The sequence below is a fragment of the Acomys russatus genome, chromosome 6 (genome assembly GCF_903995435.1).
Source record: "Acomys russatus chromosome 6, mAcoRus1.1, whole genome shotgun sequence".
NCBI lineage: Eukaryota > Metazoa > Chordata > Mammalia > Rodentia > Muridae > Acomys > Acomys russatus.
Window position 1 is genome coordinate 56,294,348 of NC_067142.1, and position 22,992 is coordinate 56,317,339.

At 44.0% G+C, this 22,992-nt stretch overlaps 1 protein-coding gene across 2 annotated transcripts in view; it reads left to right on the forward strand.

The window, feature by feature from the left end:
* Window positions 1-22,992, forward strand: part of Tnr (tenascin R) — a 189,889-nt gene that overhangs the window by 165,339 nt on the left and 1,558 nt on the right. For both annotated transcript variants that reach the window (XM_051147658.1, XM_051147659.1), the window contains 3 exons: window positions 12,392-12,543; window positions 14,363-14,459; window positions 19,024-19,185. In XM_051147658.1, coding sequence (XP_051003615.1) covers window positions 12,392-12,543; window positions 14,363-14,459; window positions 19,024-19,185 — 411 coding nt within the window. The remainder of the gene's footprint in view (window positions 1-12,391; window positions 12,544-14,362; window positions 14,460-19,023; window positions 19,186-22,992) is intronic.

Here is a 22,992-nt window from a genome sequence, read left to right on the forward strand (position 1 = left end):
TGTGTTGTGTGAGCGTTTCATTCCCATCCTGCTGATGTCACAGCTGGCAGCAATGAGTAGTGTGTCAAATGTCTGAAGCTTCTGTGGTTAATGCAGCCGCATCCCCTTTCTGGGTCTCTCTGGACAGAGAAGTACAATGGTTTCTGTGACTATCACTGCCTTGTCTTAGATGCGAAAGTTTGGAGGTAGGACTCCAGATCTAAGCCAGGGCTTTAGGAGGTTAAATGCGACGATAACTAACAACTTAGATGGAAATCTGGAGACGAGGCTGGCTAGGGGCTTGGTTTGATGGGCAGTGCAGGGAGGAAAGGAGGGAGGGAGGAAGAGAGAGAGGGAGGAAGGAAGGAAGGAAGGAAGGAAGGAAGGAAGGAAGGAAGGAAGGAAGGAAGGAAGGAAACTGAACAGCCCAACAATTATGCAATGAATACAGATACCACGTGATGTGCTCACTCCATGCAGGGTTTAGGTAGGGTACCAGCAAGGGACTCACCACCAGCCTCTGATATGTAGCAAAGAAGTATCCACGTTTGCGAGTTGTTGCAGTTTTTAATGAAAGCTGAAATTTAAGTCACTGATGCATCCCAAGCCCTGCTGGCTTTGTTTTGGAGATTTATCAGAACCCACTGAGACAACTAGATGCTGAGTAAAAATTTCGGGGGCAAGAAATAATGCCTGCCAGAATCCCGTGTACAAAGGCTGCTATATACAGACCTCACAGATGAACTGAGAGTCAAATCTCAGCTCCAGAGTGCAGAAGGGGTGGTCTCTCTCGAAACCGAACCAAAGAAGAGGAAGATGAGTCTTAATATCCTATGAAGGGATGCTACAAAGAGGTGCAGCTTGCAGACTGTAAAAGTCAAAGTCTCTCTCTCTCTCTCATTTTAGGTTCTGCCTGCCACCGCAGTATAAATCTTCCTGGGCTGCATTGTCACTGTCCAGTTACTAATTGCTTACTTCCTGCCAGAGTCCCTGTGCACTATCCTTTCTGCCTCTGCCAAGAGGACATTTTATCAAAGAAGAGAACAAGGGCATTGACTTCCTAAAGGTGGGGTTGGGGAAGGGAAAGCAGCCAAAATGAAAAGTAGAATATCTTCACCTGATTCAAGATTCAAAGGTGGCCTGTCTGGCCCCCACGAGCATGAGTTAATCCTGCTTAGGAAGTCTGGGGAACACTGAGAGTTACACGATGGTACACCGAGGCTGAAGGTGTTAGAGGCTAATTCCCTTTTTGCCACTAGCATCCCTTTCAACTTAATTGACAGTATCTGCATTTTCCACTTGCCAGCATCTTACTCTGAGGGTGTACACTAAGGGTGTGAGTGTTTTCTGTGCCTTCTCTGATGGACAATAGTTTATAGTTTGGCTTCAAAGTGGTCACCATGAGTGACAAACACTCACCCTGTTCTAGGATGACCAAAGATAAAGGACACACTCAAGCAAATGTTTATTTAATTGTCTGGTAAAGAGTTGAGATGCCAATAATAATTAGTAATAATAATAGTGATAATAACATTCTTTTTATTTTTCTATTTATTGAAAATAGATTTTTTTTCTCACATAATATATCCTGATTATATTTTTCCATTCCTCTACTCCTCCCAGCTCATCCCCAACATCATTATTATAGAAAAGAGCAGGCTGGGCATGATGGTGCGTGCCTTTAATCCCAGCATTCAGGAGGCAGAGGCAGGCGGATTGCTGTGAGTTCAAGGCCAGCCTGGCCTACAAAGCAATTCCAGGACAGCCAAGGCTAACACAGAGAAACCCTGTCTTGAAAATAAAACAAAAAAAGAAAGACAGAAAAGAAAAGAGCTGGCCTCGAAACCTCCTTTGATGAAGATGCCTGTTTTCATGTTCATAGCACACAACACAAGCCCGCTCCAATCTTTCCATCATGGTAATAGCTTCCTGTCCTCCTGTCTCTGGTGTTTGCACAAGACTCCGGGGGGAATCATATACAAGTGGTATGGGAGAGGAAAAAAATATGGATACATTATTTATAATTTGCTGTCTCCTGAAATTTCATCCAAGGTCTACTTGTCTTTTAGAGACATGAATTTAAATGAGGAAACAAATATTCCCCGCAGAGCCACAGGGACCTGGTGAAACGATCTGGGGAGAGGCAGGTTTCACTGTCTCTTTTAATACTCTAAAAGGCAAACAAGACTCATGCTAAAGCTCAGCCGTAGAGACAGTGAACGCTATAAAACGGTTGTCTCGACCTTGAGGTTAAGCGAAGAGGTAGCTAGAGATGAGTAATGAGAACAGGTCGCTGTTCTGTTTATTTTGTTTTTGTATTTTTATTCTTTTTATTGCCTTTGCCTCCTGCTATCTCCCTTCCAGGTCAGGCTGTTCTGTGATGCTCTCCAGGAAAACACTATGGTCTCCTCTGACATAAAATTCAGTGTTGGGGGCTGTTTAAAAAAAAAAAAAAAATAACGAATGAAAATTGGCAAATTCTAGACTCCAAAGCAATGAATAGTGGATTTGACAAAAACACATGGTTCCCAGGATTTCTGTTGGAAAGGGAAGCCGGGGGAGGAGGGCGCATTCCCACAGCTCCACCACTTAGAAGCAGTTTGATGTTTTGTTTCTCTGAGAAATGAAAGAAGGATGGCAAGCAGGAGAGAGAGGTTGGGAGAGGCACACAGACAGACAGACAGACAGACCAGGGGGGCAGGGGAAGGAGATAGCCATCTTTACTCCAGGTCTTTTTCTGTCTTTCCTGTACAACCATTCCTACATGTCGCATGGGGAGGCTCTTGTTCCTGCCTTTGAAAAACGTATTCATAAAGAATTGTTTTGGTTATGAATGATTTAAATGGGTGTAAGGTGTTTTGGATTATATAACTCATTACAAATTTTTATGTTTGGGCACTTTTAGATTCATCTGTCTTTTACACCTAATTACTGTAAAATATTACTTGACGTGTGCCCATCACATATGCCTGCCTACTCCCTCAAAGACAGGCATCGGACTGTCTCCAGCCTTTCGCAATCCCAAATGCTGCTCCTTTATGTACCCTCAATGCATCATTCTATGGACCAGTGAAGCATGCAAAGGTTGCATACCTAGAAGTGTCAGGTACAGGGGGTGAGCTTGTGTGGTTTAAGTACTTACTGGACACACGGGGATGCCCCTGGTCCAGCCTTAAAATTTTTGACAGTCTGATAAGTATAATTGGTGTCTCATTACTTTTGATGAATCTGTTAAGTAACATTAAGTTTGAATTTTTAAACATCTCTCCCCCTGTTTGTTAGACTTTTGCGTTGTTTCTTGTTGTTGTTGTTGTTGTTGTTGTTGTTGTAAATTACCTGTTCATGACATTTGCTTATTTTCCTGGCAGTGTTCCTGATAGTATTACCCAGCATTACTTGAGCCTCTAACATCATTACTAAGAAGGCTTTTCCTATCAGTAGACCCAAAGCTATTCTTCTGGTCACTTTGTGATTTATTATCACACCTCATCTGTTTCATATGTGGCATGCAGCTGGGATACTGTTTCATTTTTCTTTATATAGTGAACTATTTTCACCAGCATCGTGCACTAAGTAAGCCATCTGTTCATTGATTTGTGACACTTTCCTGTATATTAAGTTCACAAAATCTGTCTCTAAACTCTGAGTTATCTATTTTACTCCATCTCTGATCATCTGGTTTTCCCCCTCAAAGCCTACATTGTGTGTTTATATCTAGAGTTAATTTTAATACATTTACACATGGTAAGACAAGTTTCCTTGGCTCCCGTTTTCAAGGTTCACTTAGCTACTTGATGACATTTAATTTTCCATAGGTGTCATGTCATCTGAATTATCCCATTTAGGGATGAAGTCTCCAAATGAAATTTAGATTAGAATTGCAATGAACTTATAAGTTAATTTGAGAAGAACTGACATCTTTAATGATAGTAAGTTAAACCTTCTAAAATGTGTAGACTATATCTTCATTTATTTAAATAGTCCTTATGTTTCTCACAATGTTAAAATTTTGCCCGCAGCATTCCTGTGTGCATGGTTGATTTCTGGAGGTTTTATTATTTTTATTGCTTTGTGACTTGTATCTAATTAAAAATATATTTTCTAGTTGATTATTGCTGATGCAGAAAAATACTATTGATTTTATATATTGATCCAGTATCTGGCAATCCTGCTGACTTTCCTACTAATTGTAATTATCTATTGTTTCTATTAATATTTTAGGTAAATATGGAGCTGGGAAAATAGTGAAAGTAAAGTGCTGCTTGCTGTGCACCTCTGACGATCTGAGTTCTAATCCCAAGCACCCAAGCCATTGGTGGGCATAGAAAATGGCAACCCAAGCCTGTATCCCATCACTAGGGAGGCAGCAAAGGAGCATCCCAGGGTGTTGCCCAGCCAGCAGTGTAGCTGAGGAGAGGAGTTCAGGTTCAGGGAAAGACCCTACCACAAAAAACAAGGTGGAGAGTAACAGAGTTAGACACCAGACACTGACTTCCGGCTTCTGCATACCCAGGCATGACCATGAATACACACACTCAAATATGTTGGGTATTTCAGTGTCATTTATGAATAACAGTTTCAATTCTGTACTCCACACTAACTAGAACCTTCAAAGATGTTGGTGATGGTGAGGTTAGTGAACCTTGAGCATGCTTGAACATGCTTGATCATGCTTGAACATGCTTGAAGAGCACACAATTAAATGCACAACCCTCATCAACTCCTCATTCACAGCCCTCTTTAACACTGTCATTGTTTTCTAAAATAAAGAAAATATGTTATTGGTCAGCCATAAACAAACAAAAATGTGTGTTTCATAGCACAGATGTAAGTTATGGAATTTTCTTCTAATTCAAGTTAGGAGTTTTTGCAATGAAATTTATCAAGTGGTAGTTTGGTAAGTTGTGGGGGATTTTTTGCTTCTGCTTACTGAGGGCATGACTCACATTGGTGGCTTTTTAAAAGTATGTGTATTTACTATCGATGAAAAAATTTCACTTGAATATGAGTTTTTAATAATTGAGACTTAGTTGACTCTATTTGACATTTATAATCATAAAAAAATTAGCCTATACATTTTTCTTGTTTATATTTTTATGTTTCAATGTTCTACCAACTTCATTTAAAACAAACAAACAAAACTCTCGCCAGCATTTAGTCTTACTGCAGCTTTGTTTTGTTTTGTTTTGTATTTGTTTTCTGAGACACAGGCTCTCACTATATAGCCGGACTCTCTTGGAAGTCACTGTGTAGCCATGGCTGACTCCAAACTCATAGAAATCTACCTGCCTCTGCCTCCTGGATGCTTCTATTGTCTTTTCCTATGCTGTGTTGCCTTCAAGAAGTCAAGCATCAGTCAGATTTTGTTCTGTAGGTGACTGAAGTTTTCTGTCTGGAATTCTCTAGAATATTTTTCTCTGTGTGTGTGGGGGGGGTGTACCTATGTGCACACAGGTGTACATGCACATATATTCATGTCAAGGCCAGAGGTGTTTCCTTTAATTACTCTCCAACCTTTTTTTTTTTTTTTTTGAGACAGGGTTTCCCACTGAAGAGCTTGCCAGTTTGGCTGGGAAGGCTGGCCAGTGAGCTTCCAGGACCTGCCTGGCTCTGCCTCAGCAGTGCCAAGATTACAGACATGTGAAGACATGGTTGCTACGTCCTGGTGCTTACGTGGCACACACTTGACCCACTGAGCCATCTTCCCTGTCTTGTATTCTTATTTCCTTTTGACAGTCCACGGTTCACTCTATCTAAGAGTTCATTTATCTTTTTTTTCTCCAGTTTGACACTCAATGAGGCTTTTAAATCGGCAGCATTTTATCTGTACTTCTTATGCATTTGTCTTTATTATTCATTTAAGCATTTCTTCCTGTTTGTGTCTTTTTTTCTTTTCAGGACTTCCATTAACTAGATGGTAGAAAGTGTGTAGTGTACCCCAACTACTAAGAGTAGTTTTCTGCATTATTACCTCTTATTTTCTAAAATATGGCCTCAGTCAGATACTCCAATTCCTTATTCATATTTTTAACTATACCTAAATCCCTTATCTGTTTTATCTATTATACTGTTACTTTAAACCCTATTATCCAAGTCTAATATTTCTGCTGGGTTTTAATTTCTTATTTTTTCTCATGGTGTTGATATTTTTTCTAACTTTAAATCAAGTTAGCATATCTAATTAAAATTCTGTCCTAATAAACTGTACTAGATAATCAGTGATCTTTTTTCATAGCTTTTGCTTGTCAGTGCACAGGACACTCCATCCCTTAAGCCAATTCTCCCCTAGGGTTATCAGACCCTCCTTCTGGTCCATGTGGTCAAGAAAGACCAACTACAGATGAAACTGGTACCAGGCGATGAGTTCTCTGTGGCAAAACAGAGAAGGGAGAATAGATTTCAAAACTATCATCCAGCCTGTGCTATCTTTTTTTGTACTGTTTTTGTCTGATTGTTTGTTTTGATAAAAATAATTCTGGCCTTGCTGAGAAGTTTGACAAATTGACTTGATTTTGCCTCTTCTCTTTCCTAAAAGAGAGATGGTATAAAACTGAGGAGAATCTGTCTTCAAATTCCCAGTCTGTTCTCACTAGTGAAGCCACCTGAGCCTGGGGAGTCTTTTTGACGTGGGTCTGGGGGTTTTGTTTGTTTGTTTGTTTGTTTGTTTGTTTGTTTGGCTACACAGTAAGCTTTGAAAAATAGTCATTATGCTCGGTGTATTACATTACTTCACTGTGGGTGACCTCTAGGAGATGGTAGTGTTCAAGGAATGGTGCCTTTCAAATGGGTTGCTAAACCTATTTATTGTACCACTGACCAGGATGGAGATATGTGGCCACCGCTTTGGGAAGAAGTGAGTCTTATTGAACAGCACTGCTATAGACTGTAGGTTATAGGACATTGGTTCTCAACCTGAAGTTGTGACCCCTTGCGGGGTTGTATGATCTTTTCACAGGGGTCACCCATCAGATATTCTGCCTACCCAATATTTGCATTATAATTCATCATGATACCAAAACCACAGTTACTAAGTATCAACAAAACCAATTTTATGGTTGGGGGGGGGGTATCCGATACAACATGAGGAACTTGTATTAAAGAATTGCCACATTGGGTAGGAAGGTTGGGAACCACTGCTCTATGATGATCTTATAAACGCTTCAGAAAGATCTTATATATCGCTAGTCAGAGGATTTGTTTGGCACATTTTCAATTGTGCCATCGCAAATGTTTTCAGAAAATCTGATTTTGTGCCCTGTTATTATCATAGGGGAGGGATGTTAGCATCCCCTATGGTACTAGCATCTAACAAACATTGATGGGGTGCCTACTTTGTGTCAGGCTCTGCTCTAAAAGCTAAGGAGAAAGTGGTGGAAAACAAGTCAGATGCCTGTCCCTATGGTTTTTAATAACAAAAGACTTATTATATTGGCTTACATGATACAATCTGGATAGTTCCAACAATGGTTGTCTCACACTGGAGGGGTTGAGGCTTTATATAAAAACTTCATTCAAAGGGTGGATGCATCACCTCCACTCCCGAAAGAAATGTATTCATTTCAAGAAATGCTATGTCTGCAAAGATAGAGAAGGGCGTCTGTCGCCTTCGGTAGGCCTCTTTTCTTACACAGCACGATTCACTCCCTGTTGTCACACCCATCCAACCCAGTGCTCATTTTGTCTGTTAGCTAAATCTTCAGTTTGCCAAATGGCCTGGGCTGTTCCACGTGCCTGGAATAGCCTTCTCTACCAGCTCATGGCTGACGTCTGCCAGTTCCTGAAGCGAGAAGGCTTTCTTCTGTTTAGCACTTGCCAACCTCTACTCCATTCTAGAACCCCTCTTCCCAGGCCCCAGCTTCACTGCACAGCCATGTTGATGCCCTTCTATCCTCTGTCCCAGGGCACTGAGCACTTGAGACCACATTTGTTTGTTTCTCCCACAAGACCACGAGGCAACTGAAACATGTCTTTTCTCCTTCTGTGTATTCCCATCTCTTAGCCTGGGATTTAGAAATCAAGAGACATTTCCCATATGTTTGTTAAGTGAATAACAAGAAAACAAGCTGGCAAACTTGAAGATTCTCTGAGGAAGTTGAAGTGATAGGTTAAGCTCACATGGGCTGACTGCTGACTACACTCTGTCCACAGATTCGGGCTGCACCCTAAAGTCTTATCAGTTACTTTGCAAATATGGGCATTAATTTTAACATGTCGAACGGTTCTGTGGAGAAACATACTTTGTTCTGCTTTTACTCAGATGCCTGCTGTGGCTGTTCTCTGAGGAACACGCTGATGTCACAGCCTTCATTCGGATGCTGAGCCCATCAGAGTGGACAGCAGGCAGAGGCTCTCTAGAGCTATTATGCTGAGCCCATCAGAGTGGACAGCAGGCAGAGGTTCTCTAGAGCTATTAAATATGACCATTTTAAAGACTTCCCCCAAGGACACAAATCAAGTGAGGGCTAGAAGGGACAGAGAAGCCTCTTTCACTCGCCACCGGCACAGAGCCATCTGATTGCCCTGTGTGTCATGAAGAGAGCTACTCTCCACTCAGCATTTAACCTCTGATGCCCAACACAAACCAATTTCTGAGCAATTCTTCCGGTGAATGCCCTGGGCCTTCAGATCTCACAATTACACCTAGAAATTCTTAACCATGAGACATTTCAGTGTACCAATCACTTGGCTCTGCTTTCCCTCTAACTTGGCAATAACCATAGCTTGTGCTTTTAAGTAAAAATGCTACCTTATCCAGCCAGGCTCATGTTACTGCATAAAAAGGAAGAAGAGCCTCCTAGGTATATGCTTGGTCTGAAGAATTATTAGGATGATGAGTTATGGGGGTAAAGGTAGATCTCTGGTTAGATTAAATGCCATGCTATTTAATAGTTGAGGGTGCCTGTGACTGGCCCTGATCATGATCTTAAAAACATTTGAAGTTTAGCTTGTATATAACAAGTCAATTAGAACACGGGAGAGTTTTTATGATTGTTAGCTGAGCCAAAACCCAATACTTCCAAAGTAGCTGGGAGAGCTGGCCAAGTGGCCTCGAAGGCACCATCTCATTTACCATTTCCACCTCTTGGCTTCTGAGGAGAGAAAAATGTAAACTCCAAAGAGCTCTATCTGAAGCACGTTGGTAAGATACCGACCCCTGAGCATGTCTCCCTGCTCGAGATTGTGCCCTGGTAGATCTAGGATGGAACACAGGAATCTGAATGATAATAAAGTCCGTGACTTGAGAACTCTCGACTTGTTCTCTCTCATCAGAATAAAAGAGCTAGTATGTAGCTCAAGGACTAGTGAGTCTGAGACAAACTTGAGATGCTTTGAAGGCTGGAGCAGGATGGAGAGACGCTTCCTGCCATGTCTTCTCCAAGTTCCCGGGGAAGGAAAAGCCCAAGTTGCTGCTTCTGATAGTCTATAAAAGCAAGATGCTTCTTGATTGCCTTTGCACTAATGCCATAGACTAAATTACATCAAATTGAATCTATTAACAACCAGATGGCCTTGTAATTTGTCAAGGGTAAGGCAAGTGCACCCAGCAAACATGCATCAGCCTTCTACACATTTGGACAGTGCCTCTACCTGCCAGCTTACAATGGGAGCTCAGAAAGTGGGGCATATGGTCCTCCCTCTCACACGCATCATCTGAGACCTTTATCCCATCCATCTTTGACACTTCTTAGACACTTATCCCTTCAGTTAGTCTTATTCTTATCTTCCAACTTTAAAAATAAGTGAATGCCTCTTCTATGACAGCTTCTTAGAAACTTAAAATTCCCCATCCCCAGAGCAAGTCATCTCAGCTTATTACATGCGCTTACATTATGTCTAACTTTGGAATAACTAAGAATGGATCTGAACCCTCTAAAAGTATCTACAACATAAGCTTCCGTTATTATCAACGAAGGCGAATGAACTTATATAAAATTGCTTACTTTTCCACTCTCAGGGTCGGTTTGGGTTTATATGTGTATTTGAATGAGATTAGTGTGCTGAGTTTGGGGAAAGATTTTTGTGGGGGAACCCATGGAGTACTGAGAAATGGAGAGTTCTAGCTCCCTAAGAAGCTGGGCTGGTTTAAAAAGATCTCTTCCTTTGGGAGAAAGAGTGCACAAAGCAGCACTGAGCTGGAGACCACAGGCAGTGAGAGGGGAGAAGAGGAAAGGCAGGCAGGCACGCCAGCTGCTCCAGAGACCAGGGTCAAGAACAGCCTAGACAACAGAGTCCCCAAAGCAACCCAGAGAGGGGACAGAAGTCACTCACACCTGTCCCCTGAAATGAAATTAACACTCAGGGATAGGTGAGATGAGAGCTATCAGGAGGTCTAGGACATGCTGGAAATAAAACGCAATAGCCTTTCTGAAGCTACTACAAAAGTCAGTTTTGAAGGGAAAATGTTTAATTTGAACATAGTGCTTTCTGGCTTAACCTTAACACCAGGAGGGTTATATGCTTGTATGTTAAATGCAGAAACCGATCGCTCCTTGGATAGATAAAGACCCTCAACAAACTAGAGCATAGGGTATGTTTTTAAGGTTTGGGCTTTTTTTTTTTAAGATTTCATATTTTTATTTGTGTATGTGTCTATGTCTGTGTGTGTATACCACATGGATGCAAGTGCCCACAAAGATCAGAAGAGGGTGTCTGATCCCCTGGAGCTGGAATTACAGCGTTTTGTGAGCCATCTGCTGTGGGTGCTGGAACCCACCCTTGGGTCCTCTGCAAGAGCAGCAAATGCTCCTAAGCACTGAGTCATCTTCCCACCCGTGCTTGCATTTCTTCTTTTGTTAGATTTTAGAGCACACTCAACTGGGCGCTGAAAGCTTTAATTCAAGCCACCCGAATAAGCTAGTCACGTAATCTTTCTGAGCATTTTCTTTCTCTGTTAATAATAAGTCTCAGGTCTATACTGACTTGCCTTCCACTAAAGTTTCGCACAAAAATTAAGTAGAAACACAAGTATGCCTCGTAAAGTATGGGTTTTATAGAAACACCACAAATCTTTGGTGTGACTCTGCTTGAAGTGTCTTGTTTCACCAAAACCACTTTGGTAGATCTGTGGCAGCAATCTAGAATAAAGTCCTCAGTGTTAATACATCTCTGGATCTGGTGGTAGGATGGGAGAGGGAGTGGGGGGGTGGGAGTGGGAGCATTGAATGAAGACTATAACACTTCAGAAGCTGCTTCCTAGTAAGGAATGCGTTACAGATAACATGTAAGGGGGCTCTCAGCAATGTTCAAGTGTCATCTTCCTTTTGTGACATTCTTTGTCTAAATGGTTCACTGTCCTGCCTTTCCAAGTGGCTGGGTGTCACGTGTGCGGTGTATGAGCACTACCACCAGGAGGCGCTGTGGTAGCTAACACCTGTGGTCTTGCTTCCCTTGCGTCCAGCTCGGTTGTATTATCTCATCTTGTTCTTCATTGACCCGGAAGCCAGCCTGTCCAGAACATTCCAGCCACCTCACCTCACATGGCAGGCTGTGCCTTTAACTTGCCCTCTCAGCAAAGTCTCTCTGGTAGACTGCTCGCAGGCTGCCTGATAAGCACAACACTTATCTCAGAGCAAAGCGCTTCAGGATTTAAGCTTCTCCTACAGCTAATTAGGTATTGTTTTACAGATTGGGCTGTTCCTTCTGAAAGATGAGCTGCAATTTACTTCGCCTGTCCTTTCCTTGAGTTAAAACTGAACTGTAAAACATGGCCATTTGATTGTTTAGTGCAATCGAGAGATTGCTTTGTACAGGGGATAGACATTCATCTCTGTGCTAAAGCTCAGCTCCTTTGGACCTTCCGTAATGGCTGCCTTGCGGCTTCATTCAAAGGCCCCTTTAGTGGTTCATTGGTCCACCTCTAAACTACCACAAATTAACTCACCTTCGTGCTGCAAGGGTAGGGGGTGGGAGGGTCCTTATTACCCCATTTTACTGATGAGAAACGTGGCTGCTCAAGGCCTTCAGCTTATAGTCAAGCAAATAGGTAAGCAGAGAATCCAGACCCTTGGTCCTCAGACCCGTGAGTCCAACGTGAATTCAGGTTTCACAACCACACACTGTCTGAATTCACTGAGAACCTCTAACACCTCACGATGAAGGACCAACCACGAGACTCTTTAAAACTTCCTCAGACCCAAAAATTCTTGTGCATAATAGGAAAAAAAAAAAAAAGAACCATTATGAAAAATTGCTTTGGGGCTGATGAGCTGGCCAGCAGGTAAAAGGCACTTACCGCCCAATCTTAGCAATCTGAGTTTTATTTTCAGGACCCAATGGTGGAAAGAAAGAACTGGCTCCCCCAGGTTATCCTCTGACTCCAGATGGATGCTACGGCCTGAATGCTGGCACGTGGTGCACACGTGCACATAGTAAATAAATAAATATAAAATTTTCAACTGCTCTTCTTTTGCAGGGGGCCGGGTGTTCTCTCATCCTCAAGACTGCACGCAGCATTTGATGAATGGAGACACTCTTAGTGGAGTTTACACCATCTTCCTCAATGGGGAGCTAAGGCGCAAGTTGCAAGTATACTGTGACATGACCACAGAAGGGGGCGGCTGGATTGTAAGTACATGCTGTGGGCATATCTTCTAGGCTACCTGACAGGGCCCCTGTGGAGTGCAGTGACACCATCCTTTGAGCTGTCCTTTTATCAACCTCTTTCATTTGGATCTTGGCCTCTTCACTGCCTTCAAGGCCCTTAGTCAGTAGCCCACTCCCAAGCAGAGAAAGGATTGGCCACATATTTTTACTTTCATCCTGTTGCTATGATAAACACCATGACCAAAAGCAACATAGAGGAGGAAAATATGTTTGTTTGTTTGTTTGTTTGGCTTATACTTTCAGGTCATAGTGCATCGCTGAGGAATGTCAGGGCTGGAACTCAAACAGAAACTAAAGCAGAAAGTATAGAGGGATCCTACTTACTGCCTCACTCACTGGGTTAAGCTCAGTCACCTTCCTTATATAGCCCAGACCCACTCCCTTGGGCCTAGGATGCTGTATTCACTGAGCTGGGCCCTCCCACTTCAGTCAAAGCAATTCTTCATAGCCATGGCCACAGGCCAGTCTAGAGGAGGCAGTTCTTCAGTTGAGGTTTCCTCACCCAAGGTGACTGTGTGTTGGGTCAAGTTGACAGTAAAAACTAACCAGGACAGACATGAAGGAAGTAATGACCTAGCCCAAAGAAGGGCTGTGAGATAGATGACTGCCTTGCCTCAGGCTCCTTCCGCAAACAGAGTGAATGCAAGAGGTGCTGGGGGAGGGGGTGGGAGAAGGAAGCAGGCTTGTGGATGATCCTGCTTGCCAAGGTCTGCAGCTAAAATGAAGAGACGAGGAAGCAGCCACCCTATGCGCGCCCTTGAGCTCCGCAGGATGAGGCACTTAGTTTCCTTATCTTAGAGAGCAGCATATAGTTGATTAGCTCTGGGACAGAATGTGGTTGGCCCTCTAGTGCACAGGAGCTGCTTGTGTCTCCCTCTTGTCCTGGACCCCTAGTTCTTCCCCAGAACTGTCATAGCCTTCAGGAAACAACAGTGGTTGGGAGAGAGACACTGCTTGCTGACACCACCTCCCCTCATACCGGATAGGATAGTACAGAGCAGAAGAAATAGGGTAGCCTGGAGGTGCTCGCCACTGTGCACTTGAGTGAGCTCCTGAGGCTGGCTCTGAAGCAAGCAACAGGGGTTGAACCAACATGAATGGAAACTCAGCCCCGCGTACCCTCCCGCATGCACCCTTCCTAGCGCAGCTCAGGTAGAGCACTGGAGCATTTGTGATCCAAAACGGGAAGGTTCTAAAGAGTTAAATGGTGACTGCACTCATAACACTCTTGGGAGACATTTCCTTTTATGTTTCTGACATATTTGTGCCTCCTTCTTAAAGCATAATTGGAAATTGAAGCCAAGGCTGATGTATTGGAGGTTAAATGAAATTAGCACTTAAACAGCTTGGAAAGTGAATGATATGCAATTGCTTTGCAGGCAATAAGATGATGACAGTGAGTAGATGATTTGAAGTTGGTCCCAATCCTTTGGTGAGAAACGCTTCCTACAACTGTCTGTGATGCGAAGAGATTAATTTGAGAATCTAGCCCATTTCCCCTGACTATTTGGAGCTTGATATGTATCCTGAATCTTTTCTGTACTGCAGGGGTGCAAATTAGTGTTGCTATATCACACCCCCAGCCTGTTTGTCAGAGGCGTCAGCACTTCAAGAAAAAGGGCTCTCTGAGCATCCCCTGCAAAATCTGCCATGGACATGTTAAGCTCCCTTCTGAAGTGGTCCTGATCCTAGCCGATACAGAACCCAGTGACACTCATTTATCACTTATTTATTCTTGTTGTTCAGAGTATCTCCTCTCTCTTTCTCCTTCTCTTCACAGGTGTTCCAGAGGCGGCAAAATGGCCAAACTGATTTTTTCCGGAAATGGGCTGACTACCGTGTTGGCTTTGGGAATCTGGAGGATGAGTTTTGGCTAGGTAACATCCGCTTTATGTTTTCTCTGGACAGGCTGCCCTGAGTTTCCGTCCATCTCTCTCCTTTCTGTGTCTGTCCAGCATTGTCAGAAGTCTGTGTCCATTGAGAAGTTGACAGCTTGCGAATTGCTTTTGTGCCTCTTGCTCTGTTTGGCTCCACTATTGATCTGTTTTTATCTGACTGTGGTGTTTTCCTCTTTGCTCTGTCTCTTCCCATCCTCATTAATAGTCTTTTATGCTGATGGATCTTGACATGAGGCAAGTACAAACGCAGGGATCTGCCTGGTAGGGAATAGGGCATGGGAAGCAATGGGCAGGCTGGCTCCCCCTTGGAAGCTAAGCAACCAGCTAGCCAGCCTGCAGGTCAAGAGAGAAATGAGACTCTGCTGGGTTCTTGGGAGAGTGTTATTATCTGACTTGGGAGAGAAAAGGGGAAATGAGAGTGGCATTAAGGGTGATTTCCTAGGTGTGACACAGCAGGGAGTTTAAATGGAGGTTTAGGCGGGTATAGGAGGATAAACACGCCCAAGCCAGATTGATGGTGCTGATGCTGGGTCGTCAGTGTGTGAATGCCCACAGTTCTCTGTAAGATTTTCCTAATGGTTGATAAAGAGAGGCAAAGGGAGAATCAGACAGATAATAGTGTCGGATACTTGCACTCTTATCTTCCCCTCTCCTGCCACATTCTTGTTCAAGCCTTACTGTCTTCCCTTGGTAGCAACAGCCTTTCAAATGGGATCCCTGCCTCCAGTACCACCCCATGTCCAAATGGCCACAAGAATGACCTTCCTCATACCCTGAATCTGAGTGAAGGGTAACACAACTTGGCAAAGCCTTTCAATGACTCCCATCACCACCCAGTAAAGGCCAGGCTCCTTATGAACTTCCTACTCTTCTTCTGGTTCCTTCTCTCTACCACCAAGTCCCTTCCTTCATCCCACTTCCCCGGCACCCACCTTCAAACCACTGAGGTTTCCTCTGCAAGAAACACTCCTTCTCCTGACACCTTGGTGTCTACCTACTTATATTCAAAGGCCCATTAAACACCTCTTCTTCCATAAAAGCCATAAAAGCCATACTGACTCTTTCATTCACTGCCTGTGGGATAATTGGCTGTGTTTTCCGATATGGCCTCAATCATGGTATCTGTTTTACTTCATCTATCTAGTCTTTATTATATGTTTCTTGGGGGTTAGGATCTCATCATTCATCTTTAAACATCACTACCTAAGACTGCCTCAGATATATTTACCTCAAGTGTAGATATCAATTATTGATAAGAATTTATTGAGTTTATATTAGATACCCAGACCTTTATTTGCCAACATAGGAAATAAAAATGTATGGTAAGAGCCATATAAGCACTTTGAGAGAGAACTCAAACAAGCAGGAAAATGTGATTTAGTTTCAAACATTTTTAAACAGCTTGGGAGTCAGTAATACACATGAATCAATGCAGACATAAGTAGTCAAGACTCATGTCTACAAAAACCTAAGCCACTGTGTGCCAGGTTCACAGCTTCTGTCACTTTTGTGAAACATATGAACCATTCAGCACTTAAGTGTTCTATATATCACTTTCTATTTAATTAAATATATGTCTTAAAGAACCTTTATCCATTGTCAAAATGGAAAGCTAGCTGTTGTGTGCCATAAATAAAAAGATGCCTCAAAAGTAAAAGTAGCATTCAAAAATGAAAAGCGAAAAGAAAGCAACATTAATATGATTAAATGACAGTTACATTCAGGAACACCAAGTCTATTGCTGCTGCTGCTGGAAGTGATGATCAGAAAGTGTTCTGTGTTCAACCGACTGTGAAATGCTAGAATGAAGCCGAGACTGGGAGTTAAGATCAGGGTCAGGGCTATACAGTTTCCCTTTCCTCTTTTAAGAAAAGCTGAACTAGAATGTGGAACTATCCTTCTCTGTTCAAGGTTATTTAGTGCCTTGTTCTCATATCATCAGCGATGCCCTTTCACACAGACTAACTGATGAGAAAGCCCCAGGTATCAGAAAAGGAAGAGAGCCAAGACACTGAAAGATCAGGAGAAGGGAAAAAAGGAGGGATGGACAGGAGGACTGCAGGAATCCTTTTGAAGCATACAGACTGGAGGGACAGGGCGGCAACCCCTCCAAGCAAAGAGGAGCAAGTGAGAGAGGGAGGAAGTATGGTCACTAGGCTGATGGAGAAGCAGGTTCTAGAACTCAAGGTTGGAAAGCAAAGTCATGATGTGAGGTAAATAGCTATGAGGTGTGTTGTTCTTTTCCCTACTGCTGCAACAAAGCAAGCAACAGAAGCAACTTTAAAGAAAGGAGGGTTTATTTTGGCTCCTAGTGTGAGGACCCAGGCTATCATGGCAGCAGAATCAGGAAGCAGTTGGTCACATCGCATCTGGAACAGAAGGCAGAGGGGGGACTAGTGCTAGAACCCAGCCCCCTTCTCCTCTCTATACAGTCCAGTGTCTCATCCCAAGTGAGTATCCAGCCCACACTCAGGGTGGGTCTTCCCACCACAGTTAGTCTGATCTAGATCACAGAGCGATCCAGAGGTGTATGTCCAAGGATGCCTCTAAATCCAGTCACAGTGAGAATGAAGGCTAACCGCGGTATGAGGGTTTGCTACCAGAGGCAAGGTCTGAGGCTGTGCGGCTGGTGAGCAATACTTGACGGCCATTAACCTTAGGACCCCACCGCTCATGTTCCAAGTCAGGTTATCTAGGACCAGATCCTAAAATGGGGACTCTCGTTCCAGTTATTTGCTGGGATAAATTCTTGTTCATGTGAGTTACTGAATTGAAATATCTGAGACAAGAATTGAAAGAACCAGGCGAGATCCAGGAAAATCATATCACTGAATGTTGACTGAAGACTCCCTTTAGACTGAGTCCAAGAGACGGTCTGGCACATGAATTGCTCCTTTGAACTATTCCCCATTGGGCATGGAGGCTAGACTTCTGAACCTCCACCATAGTCATTGACAGAGTCTGCACCAAGGCGTGAAGAGAAGGAAGGAGTGACTCTCATTCGGTCAGGGGAAATTAACCATTGAAAAGGCTCCTAGTGAGTGAGGCGCAACATTTCTAGCAAGGGGCTGGGTTCCCTAGCTGCTTAAGAGCACCCAGGCACAATACCGCCGGCAAACAGCACAACCTCACAAGTCAAGGGCAGGCTGTAGGTCAGCAGCTCCACAAAGAGCATTTGACAGCCTTCTGCTCGCAATCATGTCAAAGTTTTCCATCTTAAGCAGGTAAAGAAACTAAAGAGCTGGGCCCTTGGCCACCCGCTTCCCTCTCTGAACTCTCCACACAAAACAAAGAAGGGGGTTTGAGTCCTCTCTAAATTTCCTTGTACCTGTCAGGGTACACCAAGACAGATAGCCGATGACATCACATCAAAGCAAAAGGCTCTAGCTTTGCTGGACAATAGAAATCAGGAGATCTCAGAGTCCTCAGTTTAAGCGACATGTCAAAAACAGAGAAAATGGATATGAAAAAATATCACCAAGATGTATCTAGGCTCTACCTGGACCCTTGATTTTGTACCTTATAAGAATTTCCTGGCCCAAGGCCTGGGATGCTTAGAGATAGAGCGAGTGAGAGATAAGGAAGGCCAGTGCAGAGGCAAAAGGAGTGAATAAAGATATGGCATGTGGATGACACAAGAAAAGACTGGGGCTTGAAAGGCAAAAAGTAACAGAGATGCTCCCCAACTTATGACAGGGGAGTCCACCTCCTCCATAAGTGCTTCTTTGGTGGAAACTATTGATAAACTAAAAAGGTATTTTAAGACACCAAACATTACAGGTTAGCGACACTACCGTACAGAGTGTGGCTGTTTGTCCTTGTGTTCACATGATTGACTGGCAGCTGTGCTCATAGCTGATGCCCCGCCCCCTCCTAAGGAGAGAGTAGGGTGAAGTATAGCCCTGGCCTAGAGAAAGACGCAAATGGAAAGTGCAGTGTCTAACAAATGTTGATGGCTTCATACCATCATAAGATGAGGAATTTGCAAGTTCAATTATGGCAAACCCAGGACTCTGCATTTCTCTGACCCACCTCTGGGGGCCCCAGGAACCCTGGACAGAAGGGAAAGGCAGCACAGTGCAAGGTGGACTGAGTACTCTTTGCAGGCTGCTAGGAAATCCTACTATGTCTGGGTATCTTGGATGTTCTGACCCATGTTTCTTCTATCTGTTGCTTCCTAAAACTCAAACCAAAAGAATCAATCACACCTGTTGAAGGCGTCTTGAGCTTTTGCTATCATTACTGGGTATAGAAGATTGTGGGGAATGGGGCAAGAATCTTGACCCTTGAAGCTTGACAGTTACTAGGTCAAGACTAGATGTTAGGCTCCAATGTTGTCTGAGGTGGGTCTCCTCAGCAAGCCTGGGGTGGCCTTCTCACAGAAGAAGATTCAGAGTCTGGCAGGGTGTGCTCCACATGCGCCTGAGAAGGGTGGTGGGCGGAACAATACGGGTGACCCACCCTTTGTGCGTAGCACGTATTTCTCTCTCATTGCTAAAGCTGCTGGCCCAACACTCAGTACACAGTCTGTACTTCTCCACAGGGCTGGACAACATCCACAGGATAACAGCCCAGGGCCATTACGAGCTGCGTGTGGATATGCGGGACGGACAAGAGGCAGTCTTTGCCTACTATGACAAGTTTGCTGTGGAGGATGGCAGAAGCCTGTACAAGCTCCGCATAGGAGGCTACAATGGCACTGCAGGTACTTGTGGGACCCAGGATGACCCCATGGGCAGTGGGTGTGTGTTCCAGTCCTGAGCTGCGAGCCGAGGCAGCAGAAGTCATGGAGTTCATGAACTGTTTGCTAGCCAGGAAGGAGGCTTGGACAAGCTGGGTCCCTGGCTCTTATTCCTCCTGTTCACTCAGGGGACCTGGGGTCTGTTTCTTAGGACTTTGCTTCTCTCATCTGTAAAATTACAGTAGTGATGTCATCTGAAAAATTATAATAGTGATGTCATCTGAAAAATTATAATAGTGATGTTATCTGGTAGATTATAATGGTGTCTGTCCCAATCTCCAGAGGAGTCAGAAAAATTGCTATAAACACAATGAGTAGGTCTGTAAAGTTTACTTGAATAGAATGCAATGTGAGAGCAAAGGGTGGCTCATTTTATGTAGACTTAGCCGGCACGGATGCCCATTTAGAGAGGGCAGAACTATTTCTCATCTTAGTTGGCATCTCCTTGCCTGTGCAATGGCAGCTAGGGAAATGACCTTTGAACTAATGAAACAGTCTAGATTCCCCATTCTTTGAGATGTCCCCCCTCACCCAGCCATCATCAATTACCATAGCACCCCATGAAAGAACAGAGGTCATTGCTTAAATGTCTCTCACTGGCCATGTGACCTCTTGTTCTCCTGTGAACTGTATAAGCGGTTGGGTTCTCAGTGTTGGTTTTTATGACATTTTTACCAAGCAGAACAACCACCCATTTTAGCTCTGTGTACCCCAGTTCCATAAGAACACAGCCCCTGAGCTAGTCCTTAGCCTTTGTCTCATGTGCTCTGTTACAGTACCATTCGTGAATCCTGTTGTGCCAGGCATGCTCCTGTTTGGTACATGGAGTTAGCAGACATTTCATTTCCCCCATTTTAGAGCTAAATGCTGATGTTTAATTTTAGCAGCATTTCCTATGACTCTTGGAACTGAAATGAACATGAAGGTGTTACCTTTGCAGTTACTGCATCTGCTCCATTATTTCCTTTCTCGGCCATATATTGTCATTCTAAAGAGAAGACACACTTACCTTTGATACTGTTCACAGTTGATCCATTCATGGTGACAATCAGAGAAGCCCAAAGAGCCCCAACAAAAGGGCCAATTTGCCACACTTTGAGCACAAAACCACGGTTGAAACGGACATTAAACAAGATGTCAGACTAAATCATTTCAAAAACTAAATGGACACTATTCACTCCCTAAAATTAGAAGTGTGCGTAGAGAAAAGCCTTTTATGTTTCGCCTATGGGAAGAGACACAAGCTCACCTCCCTCAGCTCCTATCACCCCTCAGCATCCCCTCTTCATCTCTCCCTCTCTAATTGAAACCTCTTCCTCAGCCCAGTCTCTCTGCTGCACCCCACAGAGGGCAGACCTGATAGACTGCATACGTCTGCCCTGTGGCAGAGGCCAGTGCTGCCTAGAGCTTGGCTGGTCATTTGTAGACACTAATGATGATTCATTAGTCACAAAGATGAATGATGATCCACCAATCTCCTTACATATTCAGGTCATCTTCAGTAGGTAAAACCCTGGGTTTATTTAAGCTACCCTATCTCTAGGCAACTGCATACAGTCCATACTGGACAGAAAACCACACCCTCCTTTTCCTGGCATTTCTTCTAGATGTTACCACTTCCCCTGGCCTCACTGGTGACCAGCCACTCCGGGGCCTTCAGTCCAAGTGCAGCCCTTCTCTGACCACCCCTAATCTCTGAAGACCCAATACCTCCAAGACTATCGAATTAGAACTCTACTGAGATTCAAACTGAGACTTCTAATCTGTGTCATCAATATGGGCAGAACCACTCTCACTGTTCTGGCTTTGAGGCCTCTAAGAGAACACAAAACATTGTCTCTGTAAGAGTAGCCACCTAGTGTAAAAAAGAAAACACTGGGAGTAGCTCTCTGCACAACAAAAGGCACTCTTTTAGGTTAAGAATGCTCATAGAAGGATCCTTATAGAAGGATCACCGAAAGCAGCCTATTTGACTGAAATCACTAGCTTCAGTGGAAGGGGAATGCTGGATGGGTTACTACTTTGGGCCAATTGGTTGTTGGAAGGATTGAGCATTGCAGCTAGCCTGGGCTACATAGCAAGATGGAGTAGAAAGGGAGAGAGGCAATGGGGGTAGAAAAGCAAGAAAAGGAGGGAAAGGGTGGAGGAAGGAAGGAAAAGAGGGAGGGAGGGAGGGAGGGAGGGAGGGAAGGAGGGAGGGAGGGAGAGAGAGAAGAGCAGAGAAAGGGAAAGGGAGAGGGAGAAAGAGAAGATTAACTCTGGAAAGTCTTGACACTGAAGGAGAAACTTAGTCTTTACATGGTGGAAGGCCTTGTAAGTCCTGAGTGGCATCAAGGGATTTGGGTTTTAGAATGATCTCTGGGACAGCCCCAAGCGGGATGCAGGAAATCTGAATGAAGAACAGAGGGGCCAGCTGGTGGCTGCTACATTAACCCTGATGGGAGATAACAAGAGCCCTCCCTAACGTCAGCGCTCTGCAAAAGGAAGAATCTCAACAGAGGCTCAAGAGAGAAAACCAGGACTTAGTTCACGTTTTGAATACGTGAGGTCAACATGTGAGGCAGGAATGAGGAGGGAGGATACAAAGGCCAAGGGGACCATACCGGAGACATTTGGTTGGCAACATCAAAGTAAAAACCAGAAAGGATTGTGTGGAGAATAAGGAGGGTACAATCTAGTTTGCAGAAGGTGAGGTGATAGGAACATGAGCAGACACAAGGTAGCCAATGAACTGATGACTAAAGAGTGGGTTGCTGAAGATTAAAGTTGATCTGAGAATTTTTAAGGTAATAGGTATGAGCATGACTTGGGATAAAGAAGATGAAAGGGATATTTAGGAGGGGGAAGTAAAGCATCTTCTCCACCCTCTTCAAGCAGGAATAGATAGCAAAAGTGTTTCAGCTGGTGGGATTGGCTCTGGATGAGTACAACATCTGCATCCTTCAAGATTATAGGAAGATAAGAACAGTATAGCCATGTTGCCTCAGGGACTGAGGGGTGATGGCTTCCCATTAAGATGACTGGCCCTGACTGAGTTCAGTGGATGCAGGGATGGAGGTGCTGAGTGGACACCAGGGGCATAACATGGAAACCATAGAATCAGAACCATGTCTCTCTTAGGGGAAAGCAACCTTAACCATATCCAATATCACTTCCATTCAGTAAACAATGCGAGTTCCCTTCCCAGCATCCCTAGCCACAAGTCATACCCAAAGCTTCACCAATCGTTCTAAGTGAATGGTGGTCTGATCTCTCACCTTGAACGCTGAGCTCACCTGAGCCACCACATAACACCGGTGACAGAACACTCAGTCCCCACTTGTCTTTGAGAAGGAAAATCTCACCACAGTGTTAGGCAGCCTAGCTGGTAGTATCAGGTAATCTCTCTTCTCCTATTTAGCTAATTTTTTTTTTCTCTTTACCGCCTCTCTGTGTTCGTCCTCACCCTTGCCTACAAAGCTTGTTTCTCAGTTCTTCTTTTTCAGGAGCTCCTCACAGGTTTGGCGCTAAGCGCCGGAAGTGTGCTCCTTATCTAACATGGCTTCTCTCTAAGCCACAGCCTGCTTTCCTACCCACTTCTCCTTTGACGTAGTTATGACATCCCTGTCACCCTGTTTCTTGTAGACTGGCCCTCTGGCTGCTATTGCCCCTCTTCCTGGGCAGAACCAGGTTCTCCGTGTAGGGTATTGGGTGCAGTCTGATCAGGGCCAGCACGCACATGGGAAAGCCAAGATGAACTTACCCAATGGAGAGCTGGAATGATCCGAGTCA